This window comes from Macaca thibetana, chromosome 4 (assembly GCF_024542745.1).
Source record: "Macaca thibetana thibetana isolate TM-01 chromosome 4, ASM2454274v1, whole genome shotgun sequence".
Lineage (NCBI taxonomy): Eukaryota > Metazoa > Chordata > Mammalia > Primates > Cercopithecidae > Macaca > Macaca thibetana.
Window position 1 is genome coordinate 147,764,801 of NC_065581.1, and position 16,589 is coordinate 147,781,389.

The window sequence follows — 16,589 nt, forward strand, 5'->3', positions numbered from 1 at the left end:
GGTGCTGAATATTTGTTTAATAGTGAACCTTTTTCAGGTGTGTTTTGAGAGTTATAACCACCATGGCGGCAGCCATGAGAATGCATCTGTCAGTTCTCGTGCAGGAGGGAGCGTAGCTTACTGAAAGCCCAGCTACTGTGGTCTGAAATTCATCCCTGTGTACATGGTGAGGCTATGCTTCTCCACGCTGCTGCCAGTCAATGACTGATTATGACAGGGATATTATATGATGACTCCTCAACTTTAGCTGAGCACTCCATGATGGTCTTGCCAAACTCCCTTAGGATTACATTGTAGTCCAAGTTGCTGTCACCCAACCTTCCTTCCTCCTTTCGTTCACCTTGGGTCTTACCTCCATTGTGGTCTCATTGCTTTCCAGCCTCCCATCAACCCCAGCTCCCTACCTATTTTTCCTCACTGGCATTGCCCTTAATAAATCTGTTGCACAGCAGATCCCTTTTTGGTGTTGGTGTCTGCTTCTTAGCCTAGACTAACACAAGTGACCATGAGTGAGATTTGAGGAAACAGGTAATAAGATGGGCATTAGGAATCCACACAAAGGGCAAAGACAATGATATCTAGTTGGTAAGTACGGTTTATCTAGTCCTTGACACAAAATCATGGCTCAGTGGCTATTTCACAAATGGTGTGCAGAAAAGAGTTAACAGAATAGGCCTGAACCTGTTGTCTTTAGGTCTGCTTGCAAGGTTGGACCTTGGCCAGAGTCCAGCAACTTGGATATCAGGAGTATTCCCATCATCCTCTTGCTGGTAAGAGTGGTTTACTGTGCCTGAAATGTTTGTACAAACAATAGGATTTTTGTTGAACACCTACTTTCCTCTGGGAATCTAGAATTTTAGTACATGCTAGGTAGAGGGTACCTACATGACTGACTCCCCTAAAACCTTGACTCCTAGGTTCAGTCAGGCAAGCTTCCTAGGTGGACAACACTTGATGTATTGTTACACGTTACTGCTAGAGGAATTAAGCATGTCCTGTGTGACTCCATTGGGAGATGAATTTTGGAGCTTGTACCTGATTTTCTTGGGACTTTGCTCATATGCCTTTTCCCTTTCCTCATTTTGCTTTGTGTTCTCTGTAATAAATCATAATTGTGAATAAAACTATGCTTAATCGGATGAGTCCAAGCAAATCACTCAACTTGGGGGGAGTTTTAGAGATTCTGGACCCAGATAGTAGCTTATGGAGAGGGGAACTCTCCAGGAGGGTCGATGATGCAGACATTTAAAAAATATGGGAAGAACAACATCTACAAGAATAGCAGAGTTGGCCAGTTACAGCAGGATTGTATTGATGACCTACAGAAATGGGGTGGGGCGGCTCCCAAAGAGGCCTTACCTCCTACAATGGAGGGATTGAAACAGCTGAGCTTCAGGCTGAATGCCTAAGTGTTAGAGTTGCTGAGTTCGAGATACTTGAATGTTCAGCCAACCCCCTTTTATTTTGTGAAAGTCAAGGCCCTGGTGTGGAAAACCTAGAACCATGGGGAGATCTGGATGGATGCACCTGAGAGACTTTGCAGTCTCTACTGGACTGTCTGGTCTTAAGAAGTAGCCCACGCTTCTCCAGTAAGGCCTTGTACCTTGTCTATGCTCCAAGATGTTACAGAGGCTGCTACTACCACTTCCCTAAGGCAATACCTGCCCCTACCTAGTCTGCCGCCAGTACTGTAACTAGGGCTAAATCCTAATAAAGCCTGAATGGGAGATGTGCTGGGCCTGATAAAGGAGAAAAGAAACTACACAAAAAGTGTAAGAATCATCTAGCATATTCTGGCAAAAGTCAAAGGAGTACTCCTAGAATTGAATTTTTTATTTTATATATATATGTTTTTTTTTGAGACGGAGTTTCACTCTTGTCGCCCAGACTGGAGTGCAATGGCGCAATCTTGGCTCACTGCAACTTCTGCCTCCTGGGTTCAAGTGATTCTTCTGCCTCAGCCTCACAAGTAACTGGGATTACAGATGCCTGCCACCACGCCTGGCTAATTTTTGTATTTTTAGTAGAGACGGGGTATCACCATGTTGCCTAGGCTGGTCTTGAACTTCCTGACCTCAGGTGATCCACCTGCCTCCCAAAGTGCTGGGATGACAGGCAGGAGCCACCATGTCCAGTCTAGAATTGAATTTTGAGAATGCTTGATCAGGTTCTAAACTCATTAAAAGAAAGAACTGAAATTGGAAAACATTTAATTTAAATTGGAAAAAATCCAGCAATATGTTTTTTAAAAGGAGCATACTAAAACATAAGGACATAAAAAATTTGAAAGTGGCCGGGCGCGGTGGCTCAAGCCTGTAATCCCAGCACTTTGGGAGGCCGAGACGGGCGGATCACGAGGTCAGGAGATCGAGACCATCCTGGCTAATGCGGTGAAACCCCGTCTCTACTAAAAAAAAAAAAATACAAAAAACTAGCCGGGCGAGGTGGCGGGCGCCTGTAGTCCCAGCTACTCGGGAGGCTGAGGCAGGAGAATGGCGCAAACCCGGGAGGCGGAGCTTGCAGTGAGCTGAGATCCGGCCACTGCACTCCAGCCTGGGCGACAGAGCGAGACTCCGTCTCAAAAAAAAAAAAAAAAAAAAAATTTGAAAGTGATAGAAGAAAGAATATACACTGGGCATATTTTCTCCAAAAGAACATGGATACAGTTACATTAATATTTTTTAAAAACAGACTTGAAGAAAAAAATCATTAGGGATAAAGGTTACTTAATTTCTTAAAGAATCAATTTACTACAATGTTAAATCTATCATCATAGTGGGAGATTGCAACAAAACTTTCAGGGAAATTAGGAAAGAAGGAAGATTTGAACAACAAGCTTGATTTAAAGTTTTAAGTTAAGAGGGCATTTGGTTGTAAAAGAAACACCTCTGGCGTCTAAGTAGGAGGATAAAAAGTGAGCAAAAGAACAGACATTTTTCAAAAGAAAACATAAAAATGGATGATAAACATGAAAAAAAAAAAGTTCAACATCACTAATCAGAGAAATGCAAATTAAAACCACAATGAGATACCATCTTACACCAATCAGAATGGCCATTATTAAAAAATCAAGAAACAGATTTTGGGGAGGCTACAGAGTAAAGGGAGCACTTACACTATTGGTGGGAATGTAAATTAGTACAACCTTTATGGAAAACAGTAGAGAGATTTCTCAAAGAACTAAAAATAGAACTACCATTTGATCCAGCAATCCCACTACTGGGCATATACCAAAAGAAAGAAATCATTATATTGAAAAGATACTGGCACTCGTATGTTTATCACAGCACTATTCACAATAGCAAAGATATGTATGGAATCAACCTAAGTGTCCATCAATGGATGACTGGATAAAGAAAATGTGGTAAATGTATGCCATTGAATACTATTCAGCCATGAAAAAAAGAATGAAATTATGTCTTTTGCAGCAACATGGATGGAACTGAAGACCATTATCCTAAGTGAACTAACTCAGAAACAAAGTTGAATACCACATGTTCTCACTTGTGGGGCTAAATAAAGGGTACACATGGACAGATATAGAGTGGAATAACAGACATTGGAGACTACAGAAGATAGGAGGGTGGGAGAGGGGTGAGGGTTGAAAAATTACCTATTGGGTATAATGTTCACTATTCAGATGGTGGTTACACTAAAAGCCCAAACTCCAACACTACGCAATATATGCACGTAAGAAACCTGCACTTCTACCCCCTAAATCTATAAAAATGGAAATATATTTTTAAAAAGGAAGGTAGGTAATGGACTATAACAAAGAAAATTAGATAAAATATAGGCCAACACTAAAACTTGGAGTCTATGCATTGGAAAGGTAGAATTTGCAATTTGGTAAATTGCCAGCAGGGGGTAGCAGATTCCAGGTGCATTATTAATTTTACTTTTATTAGCAGTGTAAGGCTTTTTGAAAATCAAATAAAATACTCCTATGAAGATCAATAAATTGAAGGCTAATTTTTCCAGGGCCACACAGCTAGTTAAGTGTCTGAGCCAAGACTCAAATTCCTCTCTTCATTCTACTTTAATAGGTCACAAAGAAGGAAAAGGGAAATATAGATAAAATTGTCAGCTTTCAGTCTTCCTGTTCCAACAATTATTTTTATTTTTTCCATGCTTGCCAACTGCAGTAGAATTTTTAAAAATTTTTCTTAAAGGGTGCAAGGTTTGATGGAGCCTAGGTTTGATACAGTTTTGATTTCTAAAAATGATGACTGTGCTGGGTTTGAATTTCACAAGAAACTGTTTGGCTGTAGTGGAGTAATGTAGAATGAGAGAACTCCTAGAGTTATATAGTAGATTTCTAGATTGTCAAGACTATAGCATTCCCCTGCCCCACCAAATACTTACGGAATAAGTTATTTCCTGCTTGTGTGCATACTGTCCCCATATTCTTTAGGAAGCAATACTGCAACAAGGATATTTGTGTCCTTTTGTGACATTTGAGGATGTGTCATACTCACTAGGTGCCCTCTACTGTCATGTTCACCATGGTTGAGGGCATTTTTAATCTCTGCCTAAGGCAGTAACAAACGGGTTTTTGGCTTCTGAAACAGTAGAAGTAACTACAAAAATTTAAAAAGGCGAACTGCTGATTAGTCATGAAAAAAGGGAGTAAATGCAAATATACAAAATAAGAAATAAGAGAGAAATACCCATAAAAGAGAAAACTAAAAGGATAATAATGGACTACTTTGTTCAATTCTATAGGAATAAATTTGAAAACTTTTCTAGGAAAATGTAATTTACCAAAACTGTTCCCAAGGAAGTTTTAAAATCTAAACAAACCAATTTCCATAGGAAAAATAGAAGAAATTGGCAAAGTGCTCTCCCCACAAATTACCAAAATATGTGATTTCACAGGGCATTGCTACTAAACTTTTAACCAACAGCTAACTCTAATGCTTAGCAAGAGAACCAAAAACGGGAAGAAAAATTCAGAATCGTTTCTGTCAAGCTAATAATATCTGATCGAGATTGCCACAAAGAAAGAAAACAAAAGCCCCGATTCACAATTTTTTTTTTTTTTTTTTTGCAACTGAGTCTTGCTCTGTTGCCAGGCTGGAGTGCAGTGACTCGATCTCAGCTCACTGCAACCTCCGCCTCCCAGGTTCAAGCGATTCTCCTGCCTCAGCCTGCCGAGTAGCTGGGACTCCAGGCACAGGCCACCACGCCCAGCTAAGTTTTGTATTTTTAGTAGAGACAGGATTTCACCATGTTGGCCAGGATAGTCTCGATCACTTGACCTCGTGATCCGCCCTCCTGGCTTCCCAAAGTGCTGGAATTACAGGCGTGAGCCACCGCGCCTGACCCACAAAAGAATATTAATGTAAAAATCCTAAGTAAAATCCTATCCATGCAAATTTAATACAGTAATGGATTCATATACTATAACCAGATGTTTAACACTGGGACATCTAATTATGTGATTAATCATCTGACTGGCTCTAGGGAGGAGTCCTATGGAGGAAAATCATATTTTCCATAGATGCTGAAAAGGCTTTGGTCAAAATTAAGCATATTCCTTGTGAGGGGAAAAGAAAAGGAATAAATAGATGCTTTCTTAACATAATAAGATTTACCTCAACGTAATAAATCTGTCTCTGCCTAAAAGCCAGCATCATGCTAAGGTGGGAGCTACCAGAAGTATTTAATATGGTACTGGAGGTATTGCCAATGGAATTAAATGTACACATAAATATTGGAAAGGAGATAGCACTAGCACTATTTGCAAATGTAATCAAATTCCAGAAAAACCTAACAGAATCAACTAAAAGCTGCTAGGAATAACAAGGACATTTAGTAAAGACTTTTTGCATACAAATTAGTCACAGAAATCAAACAGGAAGACTGCATATAATAGCTACCACCACATGGCACTTCTCATGGGCCACTGTTGTCAGGGTTTTATGTATATTAAGCCTTGTAATCTTAATCACAACCCTATAAGGTATATACCATTAGTATCTCCATTTAGAAATAAGGAAATGGAGTCATAGAAAGTAAGTCCTTCTTGGTCACAACTGGGCAGAATTTGAGCCCAGGCAGCCTAAGCCCCAGAATCCATGCTTTTTACCACTAGGCCATACTGGTTCTTGATACTTAAAAGAGGAGGTGAGGACAATTTACAATGGCGGCAACAACAAAAAACACCTAAGTATAAATTAAACGAAAAATATGCAGTACTTATGTGAGCACCCTTTAAAATCCCCTGAAAGGATGCAAAAGGGGCTTGAACAAATGGAAAGGGATACTATGTTTTGTGTACCTATATAACTGACTAAAAACCACATTAGAAAAAGAATGGATGGGAAATAAGGCATACGAAAATTCCAAGAGGAGATCACTCTTGGAAGAAAGACAACAGGTAATTAGAAGGGCTTAGGATATTAAGGGAGAATTCTTTATACTTGGGAGAGATTTGAGGAAGTTTAAAGGCTGAGGGGGAGACCTCCAATGAAAGGGAGAAGATAAAGGAAAAAGGGAGAATAGGAGCAAAGAGATAAGGGGAAGGCAGTGGGATTTAAGATCACAGGTGAAGGTTTAGAACACTTTTTCCACTGACACAGGAAGGAATGAGGAAAGGAATGAAGTGGATACAGGTTCTGTGGGAAGAGGAATCCACAGGAAGTTGTTCTGATTTTAATGACTTATTTTTAGGTGAAGGAAGTGGCAAGATCAGAGTAAGGGAGAGTGTGAAAAGTGGCACTGCTTTGGAATAATTGCTGAGGGGTAGGGAAAAAGGGATCAAAGATAAATAAAAGCATTGAGGAGTGATGGGCCCCCAGTAAATTGGAAGCTGAGCTTTTGTAACAGCCACAGTGTGAATAGTTTTGCAATGTTCCCCTGCTGCTGTGATGAAGATGGAGAGATGATATTCTCAAGGCGAATTATGTTGTTGGGGTCTCATGGTTTGGGGTTACTGGAAAGAAAATGGAGCGAAAATGCTGAGGCAGAACAGTTCAATGATGGATAGGGAAGGAAATGCAACCTAAAAAGATTAACAACTAGAGGAAAATGATGGGATCTGGGGGTTAGGTATCTAAATGAGATCAGTGACTAAGTAGGTGGAAAGGCGAAGAACTCGGGGTTTTGAGCTAAGAGAGAATTGCTGGAGATTAGGTTTACAGTGCTGGGGATCTTGCTGACGACAAGCATGTGGACATGTGTGGGAGTGGTTTAAATAGAGTGGAGGTTACTAGAGTGGAAGTTAAGAAACCACAAAAATGACCATGTTGGGCACTTCATTCTCTGGTATGATTACAAAGGAGGAATGAAGAAGAACTAGACTTAGGTGAATGTCCTCAATGAATAGAAAAAAGTGGCCTGGAAGATATTAGGTGTCACAGCAAAAAGAAAAAGGTGGTAGAGCTAGGTGAGAAAAAAGGGAGAGCTTTGAACGGCAGTGAAAGAGTGAGAAAGGATGTGGAAGTGGTCTATCGGGAGAAGGGTGTGTGCCACAGTTAAGTGCATTGGTTGGGAGGACAGGCAGTCTCCACTTGAAAAATAAAAAGGACTCTAAGGGAAATGGTGTTGGATGACTTCAGATTGGGCAGAGAGAAAAGGAGCTAATTTTATTGATCATCTAATGTATGCAAAACTCTATAACATAGTCTGCACAACAGCCCTTTCATCAGAATTTCCACTCTGGGAATAAAGAAGTAGATTTAGAAAGCACCAGTAATGTGCTTGCAATCACATAGTTACAAAACTTGAATCTCCAGTTAGACCCAAGTTCTATATGGTTCTAAACCTGTGCTATTTTCTTCTTTTAAAAAACAAAACAAAACAACAACAAAAAACATGGTCTTGCTCTGTTGCCCAGGCTGGAGTGCAGTGGCGTGATCTTGGCTTACTGCAACCTCCACCTTCTGGGCTAAAGTGATCCTCCCGCCTCCCCAGTAACTGGGACTGCAGGTTTGCACCACTACAACTGGTTGATTTAAATTTTTTTTTGTAGAGAGGAGGTCTCACTACATTGCCCAGGTTGGCCTCAAATTCCTGGGCTCATGCCATCAATCTGCCTCAGGCTCTTGTGCTGGGATGTGTGAGAGACCGTGCCTGGCCTGCTATTTTAATAAATATGCTTTCTTGTTTCTGTTGGGGAGGCATCATTCCAGCAAGATGGCAGACCAAATAAGAAAACCTGTCTACTATGAATTCTTAGGAATGTCAGATGAAATAAATCAGAATTCTTTACAAGGCCTAGCTAATCTCATAAGAAATAAAGGGAAATACTCAGGTATCAGAATCAAAGAGAACGAGAAGCTCCAATGAGCATCCAATAGGATTTCCAGGAGAAACTAAAGAAAATAATCAAAAAAGAGGGCTGATCATTTTCATAGTTGATAAATCCTAAGATTCAAGAGGCACAAGTCCCAAGCAATGTGAACAGAAACAAATTCATTGCTCAACACACATAGTAGTAAAATTGCAGAATACCAAAGACAAAATAAAAACCTTTAAAGCCTCTAGGGGAATTTATTCCAGAACAGGGAGAAGCTGGGAGCGAGATCAGTGGGAGACGGGGGATCTGTAGTGGGATGTGAACACAGCAGTGTTGGTGGGTGTGCAATGTGGCATGGGGTGACTGCATGGGCTGTGTTTTGGGCAGGAAATACTTGCAGGTTGGGGTGAGTGTTTGTATTCACCGTAGTTTCTCACTGGAGGGATTCAACTGCTCTCAGATCTGGGGGAGAGACCCGGCATCCTCTCTTTCAACTCAAGTAAGTACAGGGTAAACACTGCTCTCAGAACCCCAATAACTATTTGGTACGTGAATGAATGCAAGATAAGCATTTTAGGAATAGTGAGGCCAACCTGGTGGCCACACTTGGACTGCTGTGACTGGTCAGAGTGGGGAAAGGCCTCATAGCTATTCATGGTATATACAGTTGTGCCTATAAATGTGATTTCATGTTAAGAATCCAAAGCAGTATAAAATGAACACAAAACAATCTCTCACATCCTTTCTATTTTCTAAGCTGATTATATGAAAATTTAAATAACAATGATAAAACCCAGAGCAAAGTTTCCGGAGCCTGTATACGTGTAGTCCTGCTTGTCATAGCAAATGTGTTTCAACCACAGACGTAAGTGGCAGAATACAATCTTTACCTCCCAGTAGGATTTGATAACATAAATCAATTAGAATTGTCTCATTCACGCCTTATCATGTGCTGATGTTGCAAAACACCAAAAAAGAAAGATGTAATATTTTTCTGCCTTTATCCTCTAGTTTAGGTTTAGCTGTGTAGGGTTTATCAGACCTTTCCACTCCCCCAACCTGTTCTACACAATGAGTCTACCCTGAGCAAGTGCTGATCCAAAACAAAGTCCTGTTCTCCCACTGGCCATGATTAGATCACTAATGTGGCAGAAGAACCGTGATAGACGAAGACAGCTGTATTGTAAAGAAGGGCTGTAGATCTAAGCCTATACTCATGGTCTAATATTCCAATATTAAAATTCTGTAAACAGCCCACTGAAGGCTTTACATTAGAAAAAAGGACCTACTATAGAATAAACACTTTGATAAATGTTTCAACTAATTTTTATCAGTAAGTTTTGGAGGAAGAAAGCACGACACCACCATTTTCAAACATGAGGAACTGAGTCTCATCATTATATAAGCAGCCAAAGACTTCTCAACTCTTCTGTGGTAGATTGGGGTCTGGCCTAATCTGGCACCAAGCCCTTGCTCTTTCCACTGTGGCACTTGCCTTTTTATGGAGGCTGAGCCTTGAGTGCCTCTAACACCCCAGCAAGCAGGGCTCACCAGTGAGAGTCAGGGGCAGTTTGGTTTGGCATAGTTTATTATAATTAGTGTGCACATAAAACCATGTAAACTCCACAAAGTAAACTATTTACCCTCCACACTAACCAGCAGTTAGTCTGCCACGACCTTCCAGCACCCCCATTATTTTAACATATATACATTTCACAGGATGTAATAACCATACAAATAGAGTTATAATACATTCTTTAGGGAAAAAATTTTTTGGTCCATATTTTCTATTAAAAAACACGCACACACATTTTCCTCTTTGGCAAAAGAGGTCAAATCCCCCATACTTAACTCACAAAACAAACCCAAATAAAAACTACTGAACATGAGGTACAGCTGAGGTCTGGGCTGTTCTGGAATTACAGACGCCTCCTTGAGGGGAAAATTATCTCTTATAAAGTCAGATCAGTTTCCAACAGTTTCATGTCAGTAGAAAAGCTCGATTTAGACTTGGTCAGAGTCACTTTTGTATGAACATGTTCCAAATAACTTTGTTTTTCAGAGGACAATGCAAGTCACGAAAATGTGCTACTTCTGAAGAAAGTCATGAAAAGTGTGGCATCTGACTCAGCAATATTTTTAATCTGAGGTACGAAAACATCTGACACAGCCATTCACACTAATTCCTGTGCCACCTTCATGGTCACGGGAGCTGGGTCCACCTCTTCGCATCCCCCTCTGAAGTGGAGACTAAGGAAACGGGCAGCTGCTGAGGTGTTCCTTCTTTGCTTGTTTTTAAATCTACAGTCATAATTGCTAAATAGCCACCCTGGTGTGCTTTTCATGCTTCAAGTAATTCATTTCTTCCAGGAGAAGAATGTTAAAAATGCTTTTAGTTCTAGTTATCAAAGGAGAGGAAATGACTCACAGTAACAACAAGATTAGGTTTCAGCAGACCTGCTGCTAACACAGTATCAGATAATATACTGAAAAACATGCACACACTATTTATATACGTTTTGCAACAGCTGCATTTTCCCACTTAACCTCTGTGCAGAACTAAAATCTGATAGAGCAAACTTAAGTTACTTTTATTCTTGTTAAATACAACTCTGTACAGATTACACCTTTAACACCAAAGCAGCTCAGTATCACAGTCAGAGGAATGAAAAAGCCATCAGAAAATTTTCATTTTTCTAGTCCAACAAAACCCAACAGACGCACCCTAACGGTCAGCACGCAACCAGCTGTACAATTTTGTAAACAGTATGACAGGTTGTCTCTAGGATCCTACCGAATCTCACACACACATACACACGCACACACACTCTGGGCCAGCAGGCTCCCTTTTTCCAGTGCCTTGCGACAGCCCGACGCTCAGTACCACAGCAGGCTTCTTTCACATTGTGTTCACAAAAGGGCAGTCATGGCCGTCTGGTTGAGGGGTGTGAGGCAGTCTCTGGGGGCAGAATAGCTGTCACTCGTCCCGGGATGCGTTGGGGGCTTCTGAGAGTCAGGGTGACCGCTTTCGGTGGCGAAGGCGCTGGCGGCTTTGGGCCGGTCGTAGCCCCTGTCCGCAGGTTGCACGCTCTGTGGCCTTTGATAGTCTCCGTCGTGGGCGCCCACACCCGCTACGGGGGAGAAGCCGCCCGAGGAGAGGGAGTGTTTGTGGCCCGGCTGGGGCCCGGGGACGCGGTAGCCGCTCTGCGCGGAGAAGGTGTGGGCGCGCAGCAGGTGCCGCTCCACGATGGGCGTGGCGTACTCGGGCTCCGGGGGCGCCAGGGGCAGCGCGTACTCATGGCGGCCGGCGCGCTGCGGGCAGTCATAGTGGCCGCCGGCGTCTGTGCCCGCCCCCGACTCCTCGGTGTCCGTGTCCATGGGCCGGAAGGTGGAGCCCTTCCTCGTGACTGTCCCGGTGCCAATCATGAGAGGCTGCTGGTAATCTGAAACCACAGGACAGATGGCAGTTAGCAGGCACCGCACACGGGCCGGCCCTTCGGTGGCAGACGGGGATACTCTGCTTCAGGTTGTGGTGACTGACTCTCCCGCCGGGGGCCCTCAGGTGTCCCAGGCACTGCGGGAAAACCCTGATGTGAACGCCATAGAAGTCACCCACAGGCAGTACACAACCGCACCGCTTGCTCAGGGAGCCTCACAGGGTCTTCTGAGAGATGGGGGCGATGACCACGTCCTGGGGCATGGGGAGATACTTCAGGGAGGAAGTGGCTCTGAAACTGGCTCTGGAGATGCTCTGGAGGTGGAAGTCACACAGTGTGGAAATGGAGAAAAGAACAGCCCCAAGAATAGAGTTTGATATGGCCAGAGTATGAGGGACACAGAGTAGTTTGTTTAACAGGATATGAGGACCAAAGCAATAGGTCAGGGCCTAGTGGTGACAGTGAGGATGAAGCTAGGAGCTCACATTTATAGAGCTCCTACTCTGTGCCAGGCGCTATTCCAAGAGCAAAATGTTAATAATCTTCAAAAACATTCCCTGAGGTAGGGACTGTTACTCCATTTTACAAATGGGAAACCAAGGCAGGGAGAGACTAATTAACTTTTCCTAGGTCGCACAATGGGGTGATGGAGTAGGATTCGAACACACATTGTGTTAGCCACACGTTAGGGCATGGAAAAGCGTTGATTGTCTTGCTAGAAGTCTGGTTTAATTCTGTGGGAAACGACAGACTGGCACTTTCAGAGGTAACTGTGGAGGTTGACTGAAGAAGAAAAGATCGAAAAGTGAGAGGTAAAAAAGCAAAGAGAAATGCACATAGAGGTCACAAACTAGAAAGAGGAGAGGTGACTCTTTGGGACAGGAATCAGGAATTTGTTACCAATGAGAGGTGGGGTGTGAGGAAAGAGGGGAGGCAAGGACCCTTTCCAGAGCGTAAGCCTGGATGAGGCTGGGATGTGCAGTCGAGAGGCCATTAGACAAGGAATGCACAGAGCATGTGTGCTGAGGGTTAGGAACAATGGATTCGACTGTGGGTGCTGAAGAACGGGTGACATCTGCAGGTGGAGGCATCCAGCAGGCTGCTGAGAATGATGGACTGGGGACTGAGAGGGAAGTCTGGGTGTGAGAAGCAGCATGGACAGACATACATGGAAGGGCACTGCTGGAAGTTGGAGAGGGTGTGGGACTGTTTAGGGGAGAGACTGTGGTGAGTGGGGGTTAGACAGAACCCGTGTCATTCCACATTTAAGGAGCCTGAGAAGGACCATTCAGCGAGGAAGGAGGAGAGGCTGAATTAGAACCTGAAGGAGAATGAAAGGAGTAAGAGTACAGAAAATAGGTTCTCACTTCATGTCACTTCCAAGGAACAAGAGGATAGATTTTGGTTGCAGAGGATGCTCTCCTTGCCCACAAAGTGGCTCAACCAACACGCTGACAACTCCCAGTCATTGATGTGCACATGCATCACCTGGGAGCTTCCGGTTCTATGGCCTCCCGTTCTAACAAGCCCCCAAGTGATGCCTGTACTGCAAGTCCTCAGGCTGCATGTGAGGAGGGAGAAGCGAGAGAGCACAGTGCTACTCAGAGCATGCCCCAGAGTCCTATGTATCTGAGAACTGTTTTTAGCAGTGCCACAGAGACAGATGCAGAAATTGAGATTAAGTGTCAAGAAACTACTCTTAAGTTACTCTTTGTCACTCTTTTTAATTTTATGTCTGTTTAATCTAATAAAAAATTACAGTTTTGTATTTTGTATGTCTTTAAAATTTCCTTTTTACTAGGATTTTATATTGCATTTTACAGTGTATGCATTCATGATGGAGTAGAAATTTTTAAAAAAGACACAAAAAGCATTTCCCCATAGATAGTTTGGGAAGCTTGACTCTTGATGATGGCTTGTCAGGGACACTGAGGCCCTTCTCATACTGAGAGGGTTCCTTCATTTCCTATCTCACCTTCCTCAGGGCAGGAACTGTATTTCATTCCTCCTTCTAGTCCCTCTTTACCAGTGCCTTAATCAAAGCTTTGGTAACGAAAATAGATTCAGGGCTTCCAGATACCAGTAGTACATCAGGGCTATCACTTTGGATGTCACTATATCCCCTGCAGGTGAAGAGACTGGCTGAAGAGGGCTTTTAAGTAGTATCTCAGAGTCAGTTTGTAATTCTGTACAGAACGCAGAAAAGATACATTTCAGATTTATTGGACCCTATCTAAATAGAAAAGGATTTTGCTTTATTTCTCTCCTATCTCCCTCCCCTACAAGCGGCACCTCCAATCTAACAGCACTGTTCTGGAAATATGACACTTACCTGCCATATCACTTGTGATGAGATCTAACTTTTGTGTCATTTCCTTCTCATTATCATAGCTGATGGTAAACTCAGCTGACTGATGTCTGGCAAAGGGATATTTAATCTGCTTCCAACAGTCTGGAATAAAGGTAACACGAAACAAATGAATATGTCAGAAATGTAATGCGCATCCTCCAGAACATGTTCCTTGATGAGTCAGAGGTCAGGCTGCCTCCTGACAGCTGACAGTGATAAATGTCCTCCTCAGGTGTGTGTGCTAAGAACAGCATGTCAAGGTCATTAACCACAACAGCAAACACTATTCTAATGCTTTCCGCTGTGCCTTTAAAAGGTATTTTGCCCTCTTCAGATCCCAGATTCTCCCTTCGTGAGATCATCTGGCTGTGGTCTCCCACAATCTGCACTGGCATGGCATCTGTGACACAGAGGAGACACTGCAGCTGGTGTTCAGACCCTGGGGAGGTGGAGTCTCAAATGGTCCCCGAGCTTTCTCAGGGGTCCTGCCCCCACTGCCTTCTCTCTCTGGACCATGGCTAACTCATTGCTTGGGTGCCTGTGTCTGAGAAAGTGAGAAAAAGACCAGGGAGGGCTGGTGTGCAGGATTATCTGAAACAGCACAGGCCTGCAGATGCTAACAACACGGGCCTACTTCAGTTCACTGATAAGGCTTTTGCCGTACCTCCTTGGTGGCAGACAGTGTCGTGGCCTAAACTCTAGTGGCCAAGAAAAAAGGATGTTGACAAGTGATGGGGATGACATTGAACAAAAGTAAAGTGGCCATTAAAATAAAGAAACAGGACACAATAAATTCCTTCCTTATAGATATGCTACTTTAAAGGCTACAGGGCTTATGTCTTTTAACCAAATAAATGCAGGCCACTGGCCTCCTTATGCTTTCAATCAGCAGATCCTGTCCCTTCCTCAAAGACAGATAAAATTTTTAGATAGAGTTTTCAACCAACCTGTTTTCTGAGCCTCTGCTGATCCATATGGACTTCCTTTCTTCTTCTTCCTATCAAAACAGAAAGTCCTACTGAATATTTATAAGCCACTGTATCTGCCTCTTTCTCCCTATGTAACATGAGGATCATAATAGTACTTACCTCACAGGGTTGATGTGAGAATTAAATGAGATGGCAGCTGCCATGTGCTTTAGAAAATCATACAAATATGTAGAATTATCTATAAATTTATCTCATTTATAAGAAAGGTCATAAGATTTCACAAGAATATATACTAATCTTATTTTGCATATTAGAAATCGATGCCTTGGCCGGGCGCCGTGGCTCAAGCCTGTAATCCCAGCACTTTGGGAGGCCAAGATGGGTGGATCACGAGGTCAGGAGATCGAGACCATCCTGGCTAACACGGTGAAACCCCGTCTCTACTAAAAAATACAAAAAAAAACTAGCCGGGCGAGGTGGCGGGCGCCTGTAGTCCCAGCTACTCGGGAGGCTGAGGCAGGAGAATGGCGGGAACCCGGAAGGCGGAGCTGCAGTGAGCTGAGATCCGGCCACTGCACTCCAGCTTGGGCGACAGAGCGAGACTCCGTCTCAAAAAAAAAAAAAAAAAAAAAAAAAAAAAAAAAAAAAGAAATCGATGCCTTTAGTTTATGACTAGCTCATGCAGTGATCCTGAAGCAATTCCTCATGACCACATGGTCTCACTTCATCTCTACTATACTCCAGTCCAAAACTGTGGGTGTCTTTAAAAGCATTTCATACAAGCACATTACACTAAGGCATGCTTTAGCTTATGAGTATCTACCTGAACCAGAGACTTTTGTACCTTCTCTCATGACGGCAGAAACTATTCTTCATTCTATTTGTACTAATATACACATTATAGATTCTGAAGTTGCTTAAAATATAAAAAGAGAAAACTTCAGAATACTTTCCATTTCTTTTTAGATCCAACAGCTAACATTTGTGAAAATAAACATGTATTTTAGGGTTCTGGAAGAGATTCAGAACTCATCTGGGTAAACTGTATTTCATACATAAGGAAACTGAGGCTTGGGGAGGCTGAGTTATTGGGCAGCTTGGTGATACCCCAAGCAGCCTATTTAATATTCCTTTTACTCTTCGGGGAGGAAAAGCACAGATACTTCTAAAGCAATATGTCAATTTCAGGATACTTCAACAATACTCAAAGGTTAGGTCTTTACCAAAGGTCTCTAAATGACAAGAACTGCTTATAAAGTAATACATGGTGGGATGCGGTGGTTCATGCCTCAAATCCCAGTGCTTTGGGAGGCCGAGGTGGGAGGATCAAATGAGGCCAGAAGTTTGAGACCAGCCTGGGTGACAAAGCAAGATCCCATCTCTAGAAAACATAAAAAATTAGCTGGGCATGGTGGTAATCCTAGCTACTCAGGAGGTTGAGGCAGGGGGATTGCTTGAGCCCAGGAGTTTGAGTGATCTCACCACTGCACTCCAGCCTGGAAGACAGGGAGACCCTGTCTATAAAAAAAGATTAATAAAGTAATATTTGATCATTTCTTTTATCTAACTTGTTTTTAAAATACAAGTTAACATTTTATTTTGAAACAAGTCATGCTGCTTTTGTAAGTATG

General features: G+C 42.6%; 1 protein-coding gene across 2 annotated transcripts in view; it reads right to left on the reverse strand.

The window, feature by feature from the left end:
• Nucleotides 1–9,812: 9,812 nt before the first annotated feature.
• The window catches only part of DCBLD1 (discoidin, CUB and LCCL domain containing 1), a 67,471-nt gene continuing 60,694 nt past the window's right edge, over nucleotides 9,813–16,589 (reverse strand). Inside the window, exons 13-15 of one of the 2 annotated variants that reach the window (XM_050786544.1) lie at nucleotides 14,977–15,026; nucleotides 14,012–14,131; nucleotides 9,813–11,685 (exon numbers count right to left, since the gene is read on the reverse strand). In XM_050786544.1, the coding sequence (XP_050642501.1) occupies nucleotides 11,153–11,685; nucleotides 14,012–14,131; nucleotides 14,977–15,026 (703 nt within the window). In that variant the 3' untranslated portion in view covers nucleotides 9,813–11,152. Of the gene's footprint in view, nucleotides 11,686–14,011; nucleotides 14,132–14,976; nucleotides 15,027–16,589 lie in introns of those variants that run through there. The other variant, XM_050786545.1, reaches the window with a different exon arrangement.